The sequence below is a fragment of the Balaenoptera borealis genome (assembly GCF_965194805.1).
Source record: "Balaenoptera borealis genome assembly, chromosome: 5".
Taxonomy (NCBI): domain Eukaryota; kingdom Metazoa; phylum Chordata; class Mammalia; order Artiodactyla; family Balaenopteridae; genus Balaenoptera; species Balaenoptera borealis.
Window position 1 is genome coordinate 140,146,760 of NC_138862.1, and position 14,861 is coordinate 140,161,620.

General features: G+C 41.7%; 1 protein-coding gene and 1 pseudogene across 3 annotated transcripts in view; both read left to right on the forward strand.

The window, feature by feature from the left end:
* LOC309629083 (centromere protein U pseudogene) overlaps window positions 1-14,861 on the forward strand; it is a 385,624-nt pseudogene that overhangs the window by 253,163 nt on the left and 117,600 nt on the right. The gene's annotated exons all lie outside the window — the stretch shown is intronic.
* Window positions 1-14,861, forward strand: part of KAT2B (lysine acetyltransferase 2B) — a 103,298-nt gene that overhangs the window by 85,357 nt on the left and 3,080 nt on the right. The window contains exons 12-17 of one of the 2 annotated variants that reach the window (XM_082392658.1): window positions 2,419-2,529; window positions 5,216-5,359; window positions 10,016-10,130; window positions 11,678-11,714; window positions 11,955-12,018; window positions 12,117-12,201. In XM_082392658.1, coding sequence (XP_082248784.1) covers window positions 2,419-2,529; window positions 5,216-5,359; window positions 10,016-10,130; window positions 11,678-11,714; window positions 11,955-12,018; window positions 12,117-12,201 — 556 coding nt within the window. The remainder of the gene's footprint in view (window positions 1-2,418; window positions 2,530-5,215; window positions 5,360-10,015; window positions 10,131-11,677; window positions 11,715-11,954; window positions 12,019-12,116; window positions 12,202-14,861) is intronic. The other variant, XM_082392659.1, reaches the window with a different exon arrangement.

Consider the following 14,861-nt stretch of genomic DNA (forward strand, 5'->3'; position numbering starts at 1 on the left):
GTGTGCGGGCCTCTCACCATCGTGGCCTCTCTTGTTGCGGAGCACAGGCTCCAGACGCACAGGCTCAGTAATTGTGGCTCACGGGCCCAGCTGCTCTGCGGCATGTGGGATCTTCCCAGACCAGGGCTCAAACCCGTGTCCCCTGCATTAGCAGACAGACTCTCAACCACTGCGCTACCAGGGAAGCCCTTTCCTTACATTTAGATTTCCAATCTGTCTTCTTACCACTTGACAAAACTTCTTTAAGGCTTAGCTTACACATCTTCTTTTCCTTCTCCCTCTTAAATATCTTATAGCCTCTTCCTCTGTTATAGGTACAAATACCTCACTCTGTACCAGTGCTGTGCAATAAAAATACATCTGTGAGCCTCAAATGCAAGCCACATGTGTAATTTAAAAATCTCCAATAGTCATATTAAAAAAAAAAGTAAAATGAAACAGGTGAAATTAATTTTGATATTTTCTATTTAACCTAATGTGTCCAAAATACTGCCATTTCAACATGCAATAAGTTTAAAAGTCATTGCTGAGAGTTTTTTCCCCTGGGTGTATGTTACACCTGTATGTCTCATTTGGACTTGTCACATTTTGATCACTCAAAAGCTACACATGGCTAGTGCTTACCATATTGAACAGCCAGTTGTATATGTAATTATGAGTTCTATATGTCTGTCTTCCCCATTTTACTGTCTTCTCAAGAAGAGAGAGATTTCATTCGTCTTTTTATCCGAGTTTTATTCAAACTCACAATGTGTCAGTGTTGTGATATGTTTGGGAAAAGCTAACATGTCCATGGGTAATATCCATGGAAGAATAATTTCCAGAATAGGGGAGATGGTAATACTCTTCTCCTATGTACTGGACCGACTGTCCCCTGAATATTATTATGCTTGGTCTTGGGATCCATGCTTTAGAAGGGTATTGTCATACAGCTGCCGTCCCCAACCTCTTTGGCACCAGGGACCAGTTTCGTGGAAGACAGGTTTTCCACGGACCGTGGGAGGGGTGGGGGGAATGTTCAGGCGGTAATGCGAGCGGTGGGAAGCGATGGGGCAGCGGCAGATGAAGCTTCGCTTTCTCGCCCGCCGCTCACCTCCTGCTCTGCGGCCCAGTTCCTAACAGGCCCGGATCGGTGCCGGTCCACGGCCCAGGGGTTGGAGACCCCTCTTATACAGGAGAAAACCCTGAAAAGTGTGACTAGATTGAGAAAGGGTCTTCCGATCATGCCATATGAAGAACAACTGAAGCTTGGCTTGGGACCTGGGAGGTAGGAATTGGCATGGGTGAGGGAGGATAATTTTCAAGGGTTTGGAGAGTTGTTAAAAGCGGGGACCAGTCTTTGTTATTCTAGGAGTAGAACTAAGGTCAATAGGTAGAAGGAACGAGGGGTCAGATCTCAGGTGAACATAGGAAGAACTTCCCAACCATAACAGTGGCTGAAAATTAATTGGTCTAAGGACTGAGCAAGCACCCTAAACTGCAGGTGTTCTAGCAGCTCACCTGTCCAGGGTAGATGGCAGGAGACTTCTAGTGTCACATGGGATAGAATCAGACCAGATGACTTCCCAAGATCCTTCTCCCCTGTGGGCCTATAGTTCCATGATAACATACCTATGAGCATGTTTGAGTTCTTCAGAAAAGCGTGTCACCAAATTCTAAAATATTGATGTGAAGATATTTGTATCTGGATGCTTGGATTTACTTTCATCTTCTTTTTATGAGATTCTAAAACCATCCCTTTAAGTTTATAGATTTTTCTCTAAGCATTGTACATCACCAAAAAACCTGGTACTTACTTTTTTTTTCATATTTCAATCATTAATTTATTTAACATTGTTCACTATTTTTAGTTACTTCCTAATGTCTTCTGGCTGACTTAGAGGTTCGGGGCTTCTCAGACTTTGCTTGGAAAGGTCTGATAAGACCAGGTTGAAAATCCTATGTACGTGATGATACAGTTCTTTGGAAGGACTGCTGATTTGTTGTATGCAGGAAACACCTGGATTAGTTAATATTCTAGTAGAGATTAGCCCTTCTCATTTACATTGCTCTTTTCATCTCAGGTTCTCAAATACTTTAAACATAAGCAGAAATTCATAATCAGTATTTATTCCAGAAACCTCTTTATTAATATTCAGCGTGTAATCTCTAGGACTGAATGAGCAGCTTGTAGCCTTGGTGTGTTCTTTTCGAAGAGCCAGAAACTTGTGTTTTCAAAAGATGATTGTATCTCCATTCAAGGATTTTGAATTTGTTTGGTTTTACAGCCCATTTTCAAAGTTCAGAAATGCAAGAAGGGTGTTGGTGCTACCTTGGCAATACATACTCCTAAATTTACCAGTATTTCCCGGTGAAAATATGGGACTTTTCTTTTCTCCAGAACCTAATATATTTGTCTGCATACTGACTTGCCCACAGGGCTATGGAACACACCTGATGAACCATTTGAAGGAATATCACATAAAACATGACATCCTGAACTTTCTCACCTATGCAGATGAATATGCAATTGGATATTTCAAGAAGCAGGTGGGTTTTTTCACGTGCAACCCTGTTCTGTCATTCCTTTTCTTAATACGCACTCAGGTAGCTTTCATGCAAATAAGTACCCACCCTCCGCCCCCCACTGTTTTCTGCTTATAAGAGGGGCGTCCATTTATTTTGCAAGCCTTAAGCCAGAGGTAAGCTTCACTCTGGACTAGAGGGTATGACCAACACATTGTAAGTACTGAATAAATGTTTGTTGAGTGAATGAATGAACGTCATCTGTAGGTGAAGTGTAATGTTACATCCCGACATTCTAAAATGTGCTATCCCCAGGCTAAGGAGAAATTCCCATTGCTGGGGGACTAGAGTTCTCCATGAATGAGACAAATAGATTCAGTCTCTGGAAGACCTTCCTTTATGACAGCAGAGAGGAAATTCTAATGTTTACAAAGGGCTCCCGACAATCCTGGTGCAACAGCACACAGGCGGCTGGGAGCTTGGTTGCATCTTAGTTCTTTCTGTCAGAAGTTTCCGTCTCGGCACTCTGAGGATTATACTTTGCTGCATATTTTTTAACAGTGCTTTGTAATTCTAAATTCCTAAACACTTTCCATTTACTTTTCTGATGACAAAAGTAACGTAGAGTTACTGTAGAAATTTTGGAAAATGAAGTGAAGCACAAAGAAAAAAAGAAAAATTGCTTGTAATTCTACCACCCAGAGAAATTTACTGTTAACGTTTTGACAGATACCCTTCTAATATTTTTTCTCTGTGTGTGTTTGTCTGTATATAAATACAAAAATTGGCTCATTATTGCATGTAATTTAATCACTTACGTTTTTAACTTAATATAGTCTGATTTTTCAAATGTGATTTTTGATGCTTCTCTGAAATTTTGTTGTATAAATGGAGAATAATTTATTAAACCAATACCACATTTGGGGGACATTTAGGTATTTTTTTTAACTAAGTGTCCATGTGTGAATGTGCGCTTCCAGAAGTATTTAAGGTTTTGTCATGCCCTGCCAAATAATTTCTCCTCTTGTCAGCAGTGTATAAGGGGGCTCAGGAAACAAGTTCATAATTGAAAAAAAAAATTTTTTTTACCCCTTTCCTAGGTGACAAATTGTGCATGTTTGCATTTATTTGATTATTGTGAAGTTTGACTTGTTTTTCCTTGTTCATTGACCCTTTGTATTTCTTCTTTTTTTGAATTGCCAATTCATTGCATTTTGCCTCTTCTATTAAAATATTTATTTTTATATTGATCTATGAGAACTCATATATATAAAGATAGTAACCTTTTATTTTATGATTTTTCTCCCATTTGTCATTTGTTTTTCCACATTGCTTATGGATTTTTTTTTTAATGTACAGAATTTTAAAGATTTTATTACATAAAATCTATTAACCTCTTTTTAAAATACAAGTCCTTATATGACTAGAAAGCTTTCACTCCTCTGATGTCAGATAAGTAACCTCCTATTTATTTTCTTCTCATTCTTTAGGATGCCTTTGTGACTTTCATAATAAAACTCACTAGAGAGAACTCAGTGGGTTTGTTTTACTAGGGGCTTGAGTGTCAGCTTTCCTAGGCAGTAACGACATTGTAGAGCTGAAATCTCAGCCATGCTTCTTAAATGACTTGTCTGTGGTCCTCTTTGAGGCTGATGTCAATAATTGCTTGGAAAATAAGTTTTTGCTGAAAGAGGAGGCAGGAAATTTAAAGTCCAAGTAATTTTCTGCAAAAATTTGAAGTAGGCACCATAAAGAAAGTCGTTATATGACTGTATGCCCTGTATAACTATATTATTACAGCTTAAAGTATGTAAATGAATATACTGCAAAGCATTAATACCACTGAAACAACCACTGTCGTGATGGTCTGGAAGTTTTTCTGTTTTTTAATAAATTTATTTATTTTATTTTATTTTTGGCTACGTTGGGTCTTCGTTGCTGCATGTGGGCCTTCTCTAGCTGTGGGGAGCAGGGGCTACTCTTCGTTGCGGTGCGCGGGCTTCTCATTGCAGTGGCTTTCCTTGTTGTGGAGCACGGGCTCTAGGCATGCGGGCTTAGTAATTGTGGCGCACGGGCTCTAGTCACGTGGGCTCAGTAGTTGTGGCTCGCGAGCTCTAGAGCGCAGGCTCAGTAGTTGTGGCTCACGGGCTTAGTTGCTCTGTGGCATGTGGGATCTTCCTGGACCAGGGCTCGAACCTGTGTCCCCTGCATTGGCAGGCAGGTTCTTAACCACTGCGCCACCAGGGAAGCCCGTCTGGAATTTTTTTGCCTGTCAAGTAGTTGTTTCATTTCCTCAACATCAAGGTTCTTATTCTTATATTTTTGGACAAATTTTGCTTTCAGAATTTAGATCAATGTTAGTTATTGATTTGTGGAGCATCCTAGAGGCCCCCCTCTCTACTTTGGGAGAAATTGTGCAGTTTAATGCAAAATTAAACCTTACTTTTACTTAATAGCCATTTTTGTTAAAGACTTTTTAATATTATTGGTGTTTTACTAGGTTTATTTTTTATGTTGAATTGCTTCCTGTTTGCACAGTTGATTTTTGATGTTTCTGAACTTCTTGGAAGGGTTTCCTGCTAATCCTCCCCAGGATAATAGGATGAGAGCTTGGACGTGTGCTGGGCACCAAGACAGGCCTAGCACATAGTTAGCACTCAGAGGATGTTTGATGCACAACCCTGTATAAATGAAGTTATTGACTTTGCAGGGTTTCTCCAAAGAAATTAAAATCCCTAAAACCAAATATGTTGGCTACATCAAGGATTATGAAGGAGCCACTTTAATGGGATGTGAGCTAAATCCACGGATCCCATACACGGAATTTTCTGTCATCATTAAGAAGCAGAAGGAGGTAAGTACATGACTGACTCGGGTTCCCTCTGTGCAGACCGGTCTCTTTTGGGGTGAAGTGTGCGTCCCTGGGCTCTGTGGGTGTGGGTCTGCTGGGTACCATAACCTCGGTTTGTTCTGTTTTGTCTAGATTTCTTCTTTGAAGGTATCCTTTATCTCCTCTCTAAATCACCACTTCTAAGGGGGTCAGTACCTGTTAAATTGGTGTAAAATACAAAACTTGTAAAATATGATAGTAAATCTTAATTTCACCTTCAAGGCCTCTTACATGCTGGCCTCATGCATCTTTCTCAAACCCACCTCTTTATTTCCCTTTCTAAACTAATCTCCAAAGGCTGTTACTGATGCTTTAACCCTCTTGCTTCGTATCTTCATCCTTTACCCACTTCCTCTCCCAATGCGTGTACACACACACACACACACACACACACACAGATGGGACCACTTCCTCCTGTTTTCCGTTCCTCTTTGAACTTCTTGAGCACTAGTTTGATCCACTCATTTGAATTTCAGTTAGTCGTTACCTTCCATATTTGCCTTAGTTTGTATTCACCTCTCCTTCTGCATTGCAAGTTCTGAAGGCTTATACTTCCGGATAGTAAGTGATTTGTTATCTGGAGAGGACTCTTTTTTTTTTTGGCCGTACTGCACGGCATGCGGGATCTTAGTTCCCCGACCAGGGATCGAACCCACGTACCCCCTGCAGTGGAAGCGTGGAGTCTTAACTACTGGACTGCCAAGGGAAGTACCAAGTGATTTGGTATCTGATGCTGGGGTGAAGTCTTTTATGCATATGAACTAAAAGAGAGGCAGTAAAAGGAAACGTTGATAGATTTGACTACATAGTAATTTTTACATTTCTCTAAGTCAGGAAAAGAAACATTACAGAGATCATAATTAGGGGAGTGTAACAGAAGCCGTTTATTAAATGAAGGAACTCTATGTGTTGAGCCCAGGATCATCCCCTTGGTCCCCCTAGTTCTTGGAGTTCAAAAACTGGGAATTTGCACCTGGGTCACCCCACATCAGTCCCACTTTATACTTCTGTTATTCGTTCGAGTGTACTTTTCTCTAGCGAGTAACAAAAAAGACCTCTGCCTTAAACCTATCTTTGTTTTCTGGTTTCTGCTCATTTCCCTGATCCCAGTTCTTAGTTACTTGTCAGATGTCACTGACATAACAGATGTAAAGCTCCTTACGCAGTGTCTGGTGTATAGTAGGTGCTCAGTAAGTATTTTCCTTTTACTTAAAGTAGCTCAGAGTTGTTCTTACGCTTCCCGTGGAAGTGAGCAAAAGGCTTTTATTAAATTAGAAAATAAAAACCACCTCTGTTGTTTCTTGGTCAGAGGCGTCAGCCTAAGACAGAATTCCACATAGGGTGCTTGGAGAGTTAATAAAAGCACAGAAGGCTCCTTTCCCTGTTCTCCACTGGGCTTAAGGGGCAGGTCCGAATTCGCAGCCCCTTGTGCAGCAATCAGAGGCTGCCAGCCGAGGGCAGCCGTCCTCATGCTGTCCCCTGTCACCGTGCTCCTCCTTCTCCAGCTCATCTCCGCAGTAGAAGCCAAGAGCAGGATCCCCCCTGCGGAGTTTGCAAATTCAGAGTCCAGGTCAGGGGGCCCTTCCTGCATGCAGGGGAAGCCCTCTGCGCAGAGCTATTTTAGATGGCAGCAAAGCCTCAGCTTTTGAGAACACAGTGCCCCGTCCCCTTCCCCTTTCTCTCCCCTTGGATTCCTCCCCCGCCACCTCCCTCTCAGCCTCCAGCCTTCCCTAACAGGCGCACCACTGAACGCATGAGAGATCGGAGGTCGCCCTAAGAAGGTATTTGGATTCACGTAATATCTTCTTCCACAGAATTCAAGTGGTGTTTTACAAGTGTCATTCATTCCAGCTCTGGAAACCCCCTTGGGGAAGGGAGGGATGAATAGTGGGAAGGAACAAACTGTAGGGAGGTGGACGGCCTTCCCCGCCGTGGAAGCGTACAGAGCAGTCAGTTGTGGTTGTGGCTGGCGGGGGTGGAGAGAGAACCAGTGCAGCTGCACAGGCGGAGCGGCGGGTGGGAGCTGAGCGCTGTGGGGAGTGAGGACTCCAAGGCAGGGTGGGATGCAGCGACCCTCGCATCGTCTCGCATCTTCGGAGGTGGCGTCATGGGACACGCGTCTAGAGCGGGGTGGCCTGGACGGGAATCAAGCATGAGCAGAGATTCAGAGCCCAACGTAAGTGGATTCACGGGGACCTGCACACCTGGGACCGTAGGTGTGTGGGTGATGAAGGCCACCATTTGAGAAAGTGTGAACAGGCCGTGAGCAGGCAGGACTGAGTGTGGGTGTGTCTGGGGGGCTGGGAAGCGGGGGTAATTCTTAAATCTCAGCTCACATGTGAGGCCACCTGAGACTGGGCTTGGAGGGGCCAAAGTAAGAGTGAGGAAAAGCAATGGGATCTTTGTAGGAAGACATCCTAAAACTTGGTGAAATATTAAAGATGGGGGCGTTCCCCCCAATTTTTTGTTTGGGAAGACTAGCACCAACAGCGGTGGAATGAGAGATGGGTTTGAGTAGAGAAAGATGACAACATGGTGATGAAGTGAAGACATTTTCTAGGGAGGTGAAGGTAAGAGACTGGAATGGAAGTGAAATGTCTTCTTTCTCCAAAGTGATCTCAGAGGCGCAGAGAGGTTGCGCCCCACCTCCATTACCAGTCACCTCAAGGTGCTACCTGAGGGTATGGAAGCCACCTGCTAGGCTGGCACATTTGAGGGCATCCTTGGTGAAGAGAAAAAACTTTCAAAATTATATTTGAAATTATATTTTCTGAAGGCCTTCAGATAAGAAATTGTCATTGGGATTCTTTCTTTAAAAAATTTTTTTTACTGAAGCGTAGTTGGTTTACAGTGTTGTGTTGGTTTCAAGTGTACAGCAAAGTGAGTTATACGCATCTATTCTTTTTTAGATTCTTTTTCATTATAGGTTATTGCAGAATATTAAGTATAGTTCCCTGTGCTCTGCAGTAGGACCTTGCTGTTTATCTATTTTATATATAGTAGTGTGTATATGTTAACCCCAAACTCCTAGTTTATTCCTCCCCCCTTTCCCCTTTGATAACCATAAGTTTGTTTTCTGTGCCTGTGAGTCTGTTTTTGTTTTGCAAATAAGTTCCTTTGTATCATTTTTTTAGATTCCACATATAAGTGATATCATATGATATTTGTCTTTCTATGTCTGACTTACTTCACTTAGTATCATCATCTCTAGGTCCATCCATGTTGTTGCAAATGGCATTATTTTATGCTTTTTTATGGCTGAGTAGTATTCCATTGTATGTATGTACCACATTTTCTTTATCCATTCATCTGTCAGTGGACATTTAGGTTGTTTCCAGGGATTCTTTTTTAAAAAGACTTGGACTTACAAATAAATGCAGAGCATCCATTTAGATCTGCTCTGTCCCAGGTGGTAGCCACTGGCCATACGTGGCTATTGGGTGCTTGCCGCATGGCCAGTCAAAACTGAGACGTGCTGTAAGTGTAAAATACACTCTGATTTTGAAGACCTAGTGTGAATAAAAACATGTAAAATATCTTATAATTTTTTTCTCTTGAACATATGCTGCAATGATAATATTTTAGATATATTGGGTTAAATAAAAATATATTGTTAAAATTTCACCTGTTTCTTTTTACTTTTTTTTTCTTTTTTTTAAAGTAGTTAACTGGAAAATTTTAAATTACATGAGTGGTTTACATGATATTTCTATTGGACAGCCCTGAGTAGATTTACCAGGAATATATTTTGCCAGTCCCATTCATTTTATGGAGTCCTATGTTTAATTGTTAAGATTATGCATTCATGCTACGGCATTTACCAGCCTTATGTCTGAGATCAAGCAGTTAGGAACTAGAATTTTTTTGTTTTCCTTTGTGAATTCAATTAATGACTGCTACTGTTATGTGTTTTCCAAAATTCAGTTATGATATGGTTAATCTCAAGATGGTGATTTTTGAGGGCTATTTTATTTTATTTTTTCCTTTCCTTTTTTAAAGGGAGAACTGCTCTGGAAATAGTTACCTCAGGGCATTAGGAATTATTTTATGAAACAAACGGATACCTCTCAAAATTCCCTAATCAGTTCTGGTGGCCCCCATCCTGGTTGTGTTGCTTTTGCTGTTTAGAGCTGCTTTTTGGATGCGGACAGCATAGGTTGGGGCTCAAGCCTTGAAAAATGTGAATAATAGGAAGGCCGTCCTCCCAGGCTTTGGGGACTTCGTGAGTTTGTCCTCCCCTCGAGTAGAAGGGAACAGCTCCTGGTCGTGGGATGTGAAGAGGTTCCGACGTTGCCTGGGCTGCTGCAGCCGAGGCTCCCAGGGGAGGGGGCAAAACATTTGGCGCTTATGCTAAAGAGGACAGTGGGCCCTTGGGACAGTGTGTTCTCTCAGTATTGGCTTCTTTTCAATGGCAGAGGACAAGTATTCAAAGACGGCTGGGTGAATGACATTAAAGGCATGGTATAATAGAACGCTTTCATGTCTTACTGTTTAATAGCATTCACCCTTTTGTTTCCTGAAGACTTAATTTTGCTAGGAAAATGACTCCTTAGACTGACTGACTTAAACTGTAGCCACAGACTTCTGTCACTAAACATATTTTCTTCTTGTGCTTTACAGATCATTAAAAAGCTGATAGAAAGAAAACAAGCCCAGATCCGGAAAGTCTACCCGGGACTTTCCTGTTTTAAAGATGGAGTCCGGCAGATCCCGATAGAAAGCATTCCTGGAATTCGTATGTATAGATCTTCTTCTAAAAGCAAAACATTTTGGTAATGCCATGAGGGTGTTGGAAACAGTTATGCCAGAATGCAGTGATTTGGAAAGCTTTTTCCCCCCGTCCGTCTCCATTTGTGTTATTGTAGTCTTTAAGAAGGGAGCAGATGCTTTCCTTTTACATCTTTTCTCTGTTTCCCAGTGCAAACAAATCGAAGAGAACGTAGTCGACCTCTTGTTGTAGCCGTTAATGTCCATCGTTTATGAGAGCCTGTTACTTGTGGCACCGTGCTGGACACTCCCCATATGTGACCTTGATGGCAGGGAATTCTACTCAGAGGGGAAGGTTGAGCCTCAGGATGGTTAAGCCCTTTAACCTTAAACAGCGTGTGGCCACTGACCGCCAGGAATAGTAGCAGCCCCATCCTGGCCTCTTCTAGACATCTTGCTGTTGGCACCCTGCCTCACTGCCCTCCTGGGTGCAACCTGCATAGAACTGTGCTTGGGCTGAATTAGTTTCTGCAAACCTCCGAACAAGATGATTGCAAAGCATGTACTTTGTTTCAAGTTCCCTATTTTAGAGTAGTTTTCCCAAGGGTTCTTCTCTGTGAGTATATTAGAGGTGAGTTGTATTGGGTTAAAACATATAAAATAGCTGTTTTTGTAGATCAAAAGCTATGAATATCGGTGCTTTCATTGGGTTCAAATCCAGGATCATCCAGTATATTGAAGATTTAATATAAACAAAACCAAAGCAAACAAACTAAAATTCTCCAGAGAAAATAAGACATTATATGGGCAAGATATATTTCTTCATTACAGAGTACACCCTACAGCAGATCTTACTTTCCTTGTCAGACCTGGAAATTTTGCTTCCATGTATTATCCTTATCAATAGCTACCCTGTCACTGAATGCCTACATGTGCCAGGCATTCTTCTGTTTGTTTGTTTGTTTGTTTTGTATGTTTTTACATATATCAACTAATCTCAAAAGGAATCACATCAGCTCAGTTTTGGAGTTCTGTTTTATAGGTTGATAAACAGAGGCAAAGGTTGACTAACTTATCTCGGGTACATTAGCTTTTAAGGAGAGAACAAGAAATCAGTCCAGGTCGATTGGACTCCAGGCTGTGTCTGCTTTCTGCTACACTAAACCATCTTGCATTACAAGCAGGGTCTGCCCCAAATAAACTAGAGACCAGGACAGAGTTTGTTCCAACCTCAAACAACAGCTTAACTCTTTCACAGGGTGATCAGCAACTTAGGGTTTTAAAAAAATACACACCCACAGTATCAGACATACTTGTTTTTTATGCTTTCCACTGAAAGGTTGAAGTTCCTGCTTTAAAAACTACTAACAGAGCAGTGTCAGTCTTGGAAATGTTTTGTATTGTTAGGTGTATGAGGAAGTAAAGAATTAACTGTAGTTAAGTTCAGTCTCTTTTCAGATACAGACATTTATTGAGTCGTGGCTATAATTTATTGTATTTTTGATAACTATTAAATATGTTATTCTCTTGACCAAAAGCAGTTCTCATTCAGTGTTTAATTTTGTTGATATATAGGAGAGACAGGCTGGAAACCGAGTGGAAAAGAGAAAAGGTAAGTATGATGGGCCAGAGGATATTAATGCAAGTGTTTTTTTTTTTCCCCTCCCAGAAACTTAGAGAAAACAGGCAAACTGACTGTAGTCACCGTCACAACACTTGTTAGCTTTCAATTTTCATAAAAAATTCTGGAATGGTTCTGATTTTAAGTTTATGTAAAAATGAGCTGGAACCACTTGGCAAGAGAAGAGAAAACTAATCATTGTTCCTTCTTGTTTATTCTTTTCCTTTCAAGTAAAGAGCCCAGAGACCCCGACCAGCTTTACAGCACGCTCAAGAGCATTCTCCAGCAGGTGAAGGTGGGTGTTTTCTTTTCCTTCACCTCATGCAAATATTTTGAAATGATTTCCCACATGGCATTTCCATATTAGATACCTTACTTTTTTCTTTACCCAAGAGCCATCAAAGCGCTTGGCCCTTCATGGAACCCGTGAAGAGAACAGAAGCTCCGGGATATTATGAAGTTATAAGGTTCCCCATGGGTAATGCCATTAACATTTTCTAAGTATAGATTTAAAACTCTCTGGATGGCGGTGTGGGGGACAGAGGGGTGCCGAGGTTGATGTGCACTCTTCCGTTGTAGGGTGGAGGGCCGGTGGAATCAGAGCAGGAGGGTAAAGGGATGGGGATGGCCGTGTTCATTAGGCTCCTGCTGCTGCCCTGTGGCGCCCACACCATCAATGCCAGCTGCAGACAGCACTAGGGATGAGAGTCAGCTGTGTGGACATAACCTTGCTTATATTCTGTTTGGTTGCAAATGGAAAAACATCAGCTTGTCCTCTTGATATGCTTGGAGAGTCTGAGAAATTTTGAAGGTAAACAGACGAAGTTAGATCAAGCCGCTTGGCTGCTGTACTCTTAGATGGAGAAATCATCATTAATGCAGCTCTTGATTTTCCATACTCCTGAAGGAGACTGAGTGTCACTAATTATACTCCTATTTTAAGCTTTGTCCCACATCCCAAAACAAAAAAATGCCTTTAGAAATGTAGAATTGTGGAATTTGCTGCTGTGTCTGCACCAGGCTAAAAGGTATGATTAATTGAGTCAATTGAGAATCCCCAAATTAAACTAATTTGGCATTGTGCAGATGACGGACCACTAGCTGAATTTTTTTTTTTTTTCCAATCAGCTGTGTGGCCATTTTTCTGGAGAGAGCCTGTATCTTCTGTCCCTTTTCTACCTGGTGCTAAGAAGGTATTAAGATGTGAAAGGAAGAGTGAAAGGGACCCATTAGCTCCCCGATAACAGAGTTATTTGTAGATGTTTTCTGTGGCATTATCACACGAATGTTTTACATAGTGGTGGTAATGATTTCAGTAGTCTCTGGTCCTTAAAGTGGACACACATCCATACGCTTTTCTTTCCCTTTTCTATCTGCCTTGCTTCTGTGTATTTCAGTACATGAAAATCAGAGTAAAAGGGTTAAAGGAGTGTAGAATTCTGACTGGAAGGGTGACTTGGGAATCACTATCTCCCAGGATGTGAAAAATATGCTAAAACCCTTCAAGTCCATTTCCAGACTTACCTGACCTTTGCATCCTCGTCACCTGGGCTGCCTCGGGTTCTTTTGTGAAATGCTCACGGGAGGTTGCGTGAGCCTGGGGAGAACGGTCTTCGGCCCTGTCCACGTGCACTCTGAAGCCCTGCGGTGGCAGGTCCCGTGGGTCCTGTCTGTCACAGCCTACTCACAGCCTGCTCTCTGGAATTTTTTTGCTTGGTCCAGCCAGAGGAGGGTGGGAACCTCGCCAGTTGGACACCACTTGCGCGCACAGCTGAATGCTCGTGAGGGGACAATCGACCCCACTGAGCAAGGCCAGTGGTGGGCTGAGGTGTGTGTAAGCAGCGTTAATGAAAACAGGAAATGGTACTCTTTGCTTGGAGCAATGCTTTTTTTTTCTTGGGATGCCCTTGCCCCTAAGATGGTCATGTCTTTGAGGACAAGACTGACAATCAGTAAGTCCACTTCTTCTGCCATTGCCTTCATGGCTTTTTCAAAAAAACATTTCTTCTCTTCCCCCCCATGCCCTAAAAAAAACCTCTTTTCTTCCATATGGATGAGATCCAACCTGTTTCGTTAAGGAAATGGCATTCAGTACAGCGTCTGAGGAGCGGCCCAAGCTTCCCACACATGGATAGCTAGGCAGGGCTTTCCTATTTACCCAGAATTGCCAACTTTTGGGGATTTAATGAATAATTTAGTGGTGTCTCCATGTTTGTTTTCACCAGTGTTCAGTCACCTTCTTTTGTAACCCAGGCCATTTGGTCAACCAGAAGCTTCTAAGAAGGCCAGAGGAAGGAAGCTGTTATCTATAACTTCAGAATGGAAAGGAAATAGAGAAAGGAAACATGCAGAGTTGGTTGTAATTATTCAGCAAGCTCCAAACACTTTCATGATTTGTTTCTGCTGTATTTGAGGCTCTCCCCATCGCTCCTTTCCTCCTGCCTTCCAAAAAATAGTGGGGAAAGCTTTTGCATAAACTTCTTTGTGTCAAGTTTCATTCTTTTTTCCCCCTTTATTTTTTTTAATTTTTGTTTTTTCGGTCACACGTCTCTTCCTTCTAAACATGGTAAACATGGTATCAGGCAGCACATCCTAAGTGGTGGGCATTTAGGTGGGGGGAGGGTAAGCATACAGTTTTACCCAGAGAGGCCGGTGCCACTGCTCTTTCTTTATTCAATGAGAGCACCTCTTCAGCTGTTCAGTTACACTCAGGTGACACGTTTACTGGGCTGTTTGTCAAGCCTTGTGTAGCTCAACACTTTTCAGTTTTTCTCTCCCTCCAAACTGTTTCAGTTAGAGAAGAAAGAAAATGGAAAGTTGAATTCACAGATGTGATGACATACTTCTAACCAAGATAGGCTTTATTAAAAAAAAAAAAAAAAAAAGGCTTTAGTCAAAGGAAATAGGCGAAAGCAGATATTTCCTATTTTTCCTTTGGAGTTTTGTGGTAGATTTAGGATTTTGATGCAAATGAATTTCTCCCCATTTTGGGATGTTGCACATAAGTTTATTTATCTTATTAAATGATAATCCCAGTGTATTTGGTCGTCAGTTTCTCTCCCTCTGGAAAATTTGATAATATAGTGGGAATTTGGGTTGTTGGTAGTCAGAAGTATTTCTTTAGTGATTTTGACTTAT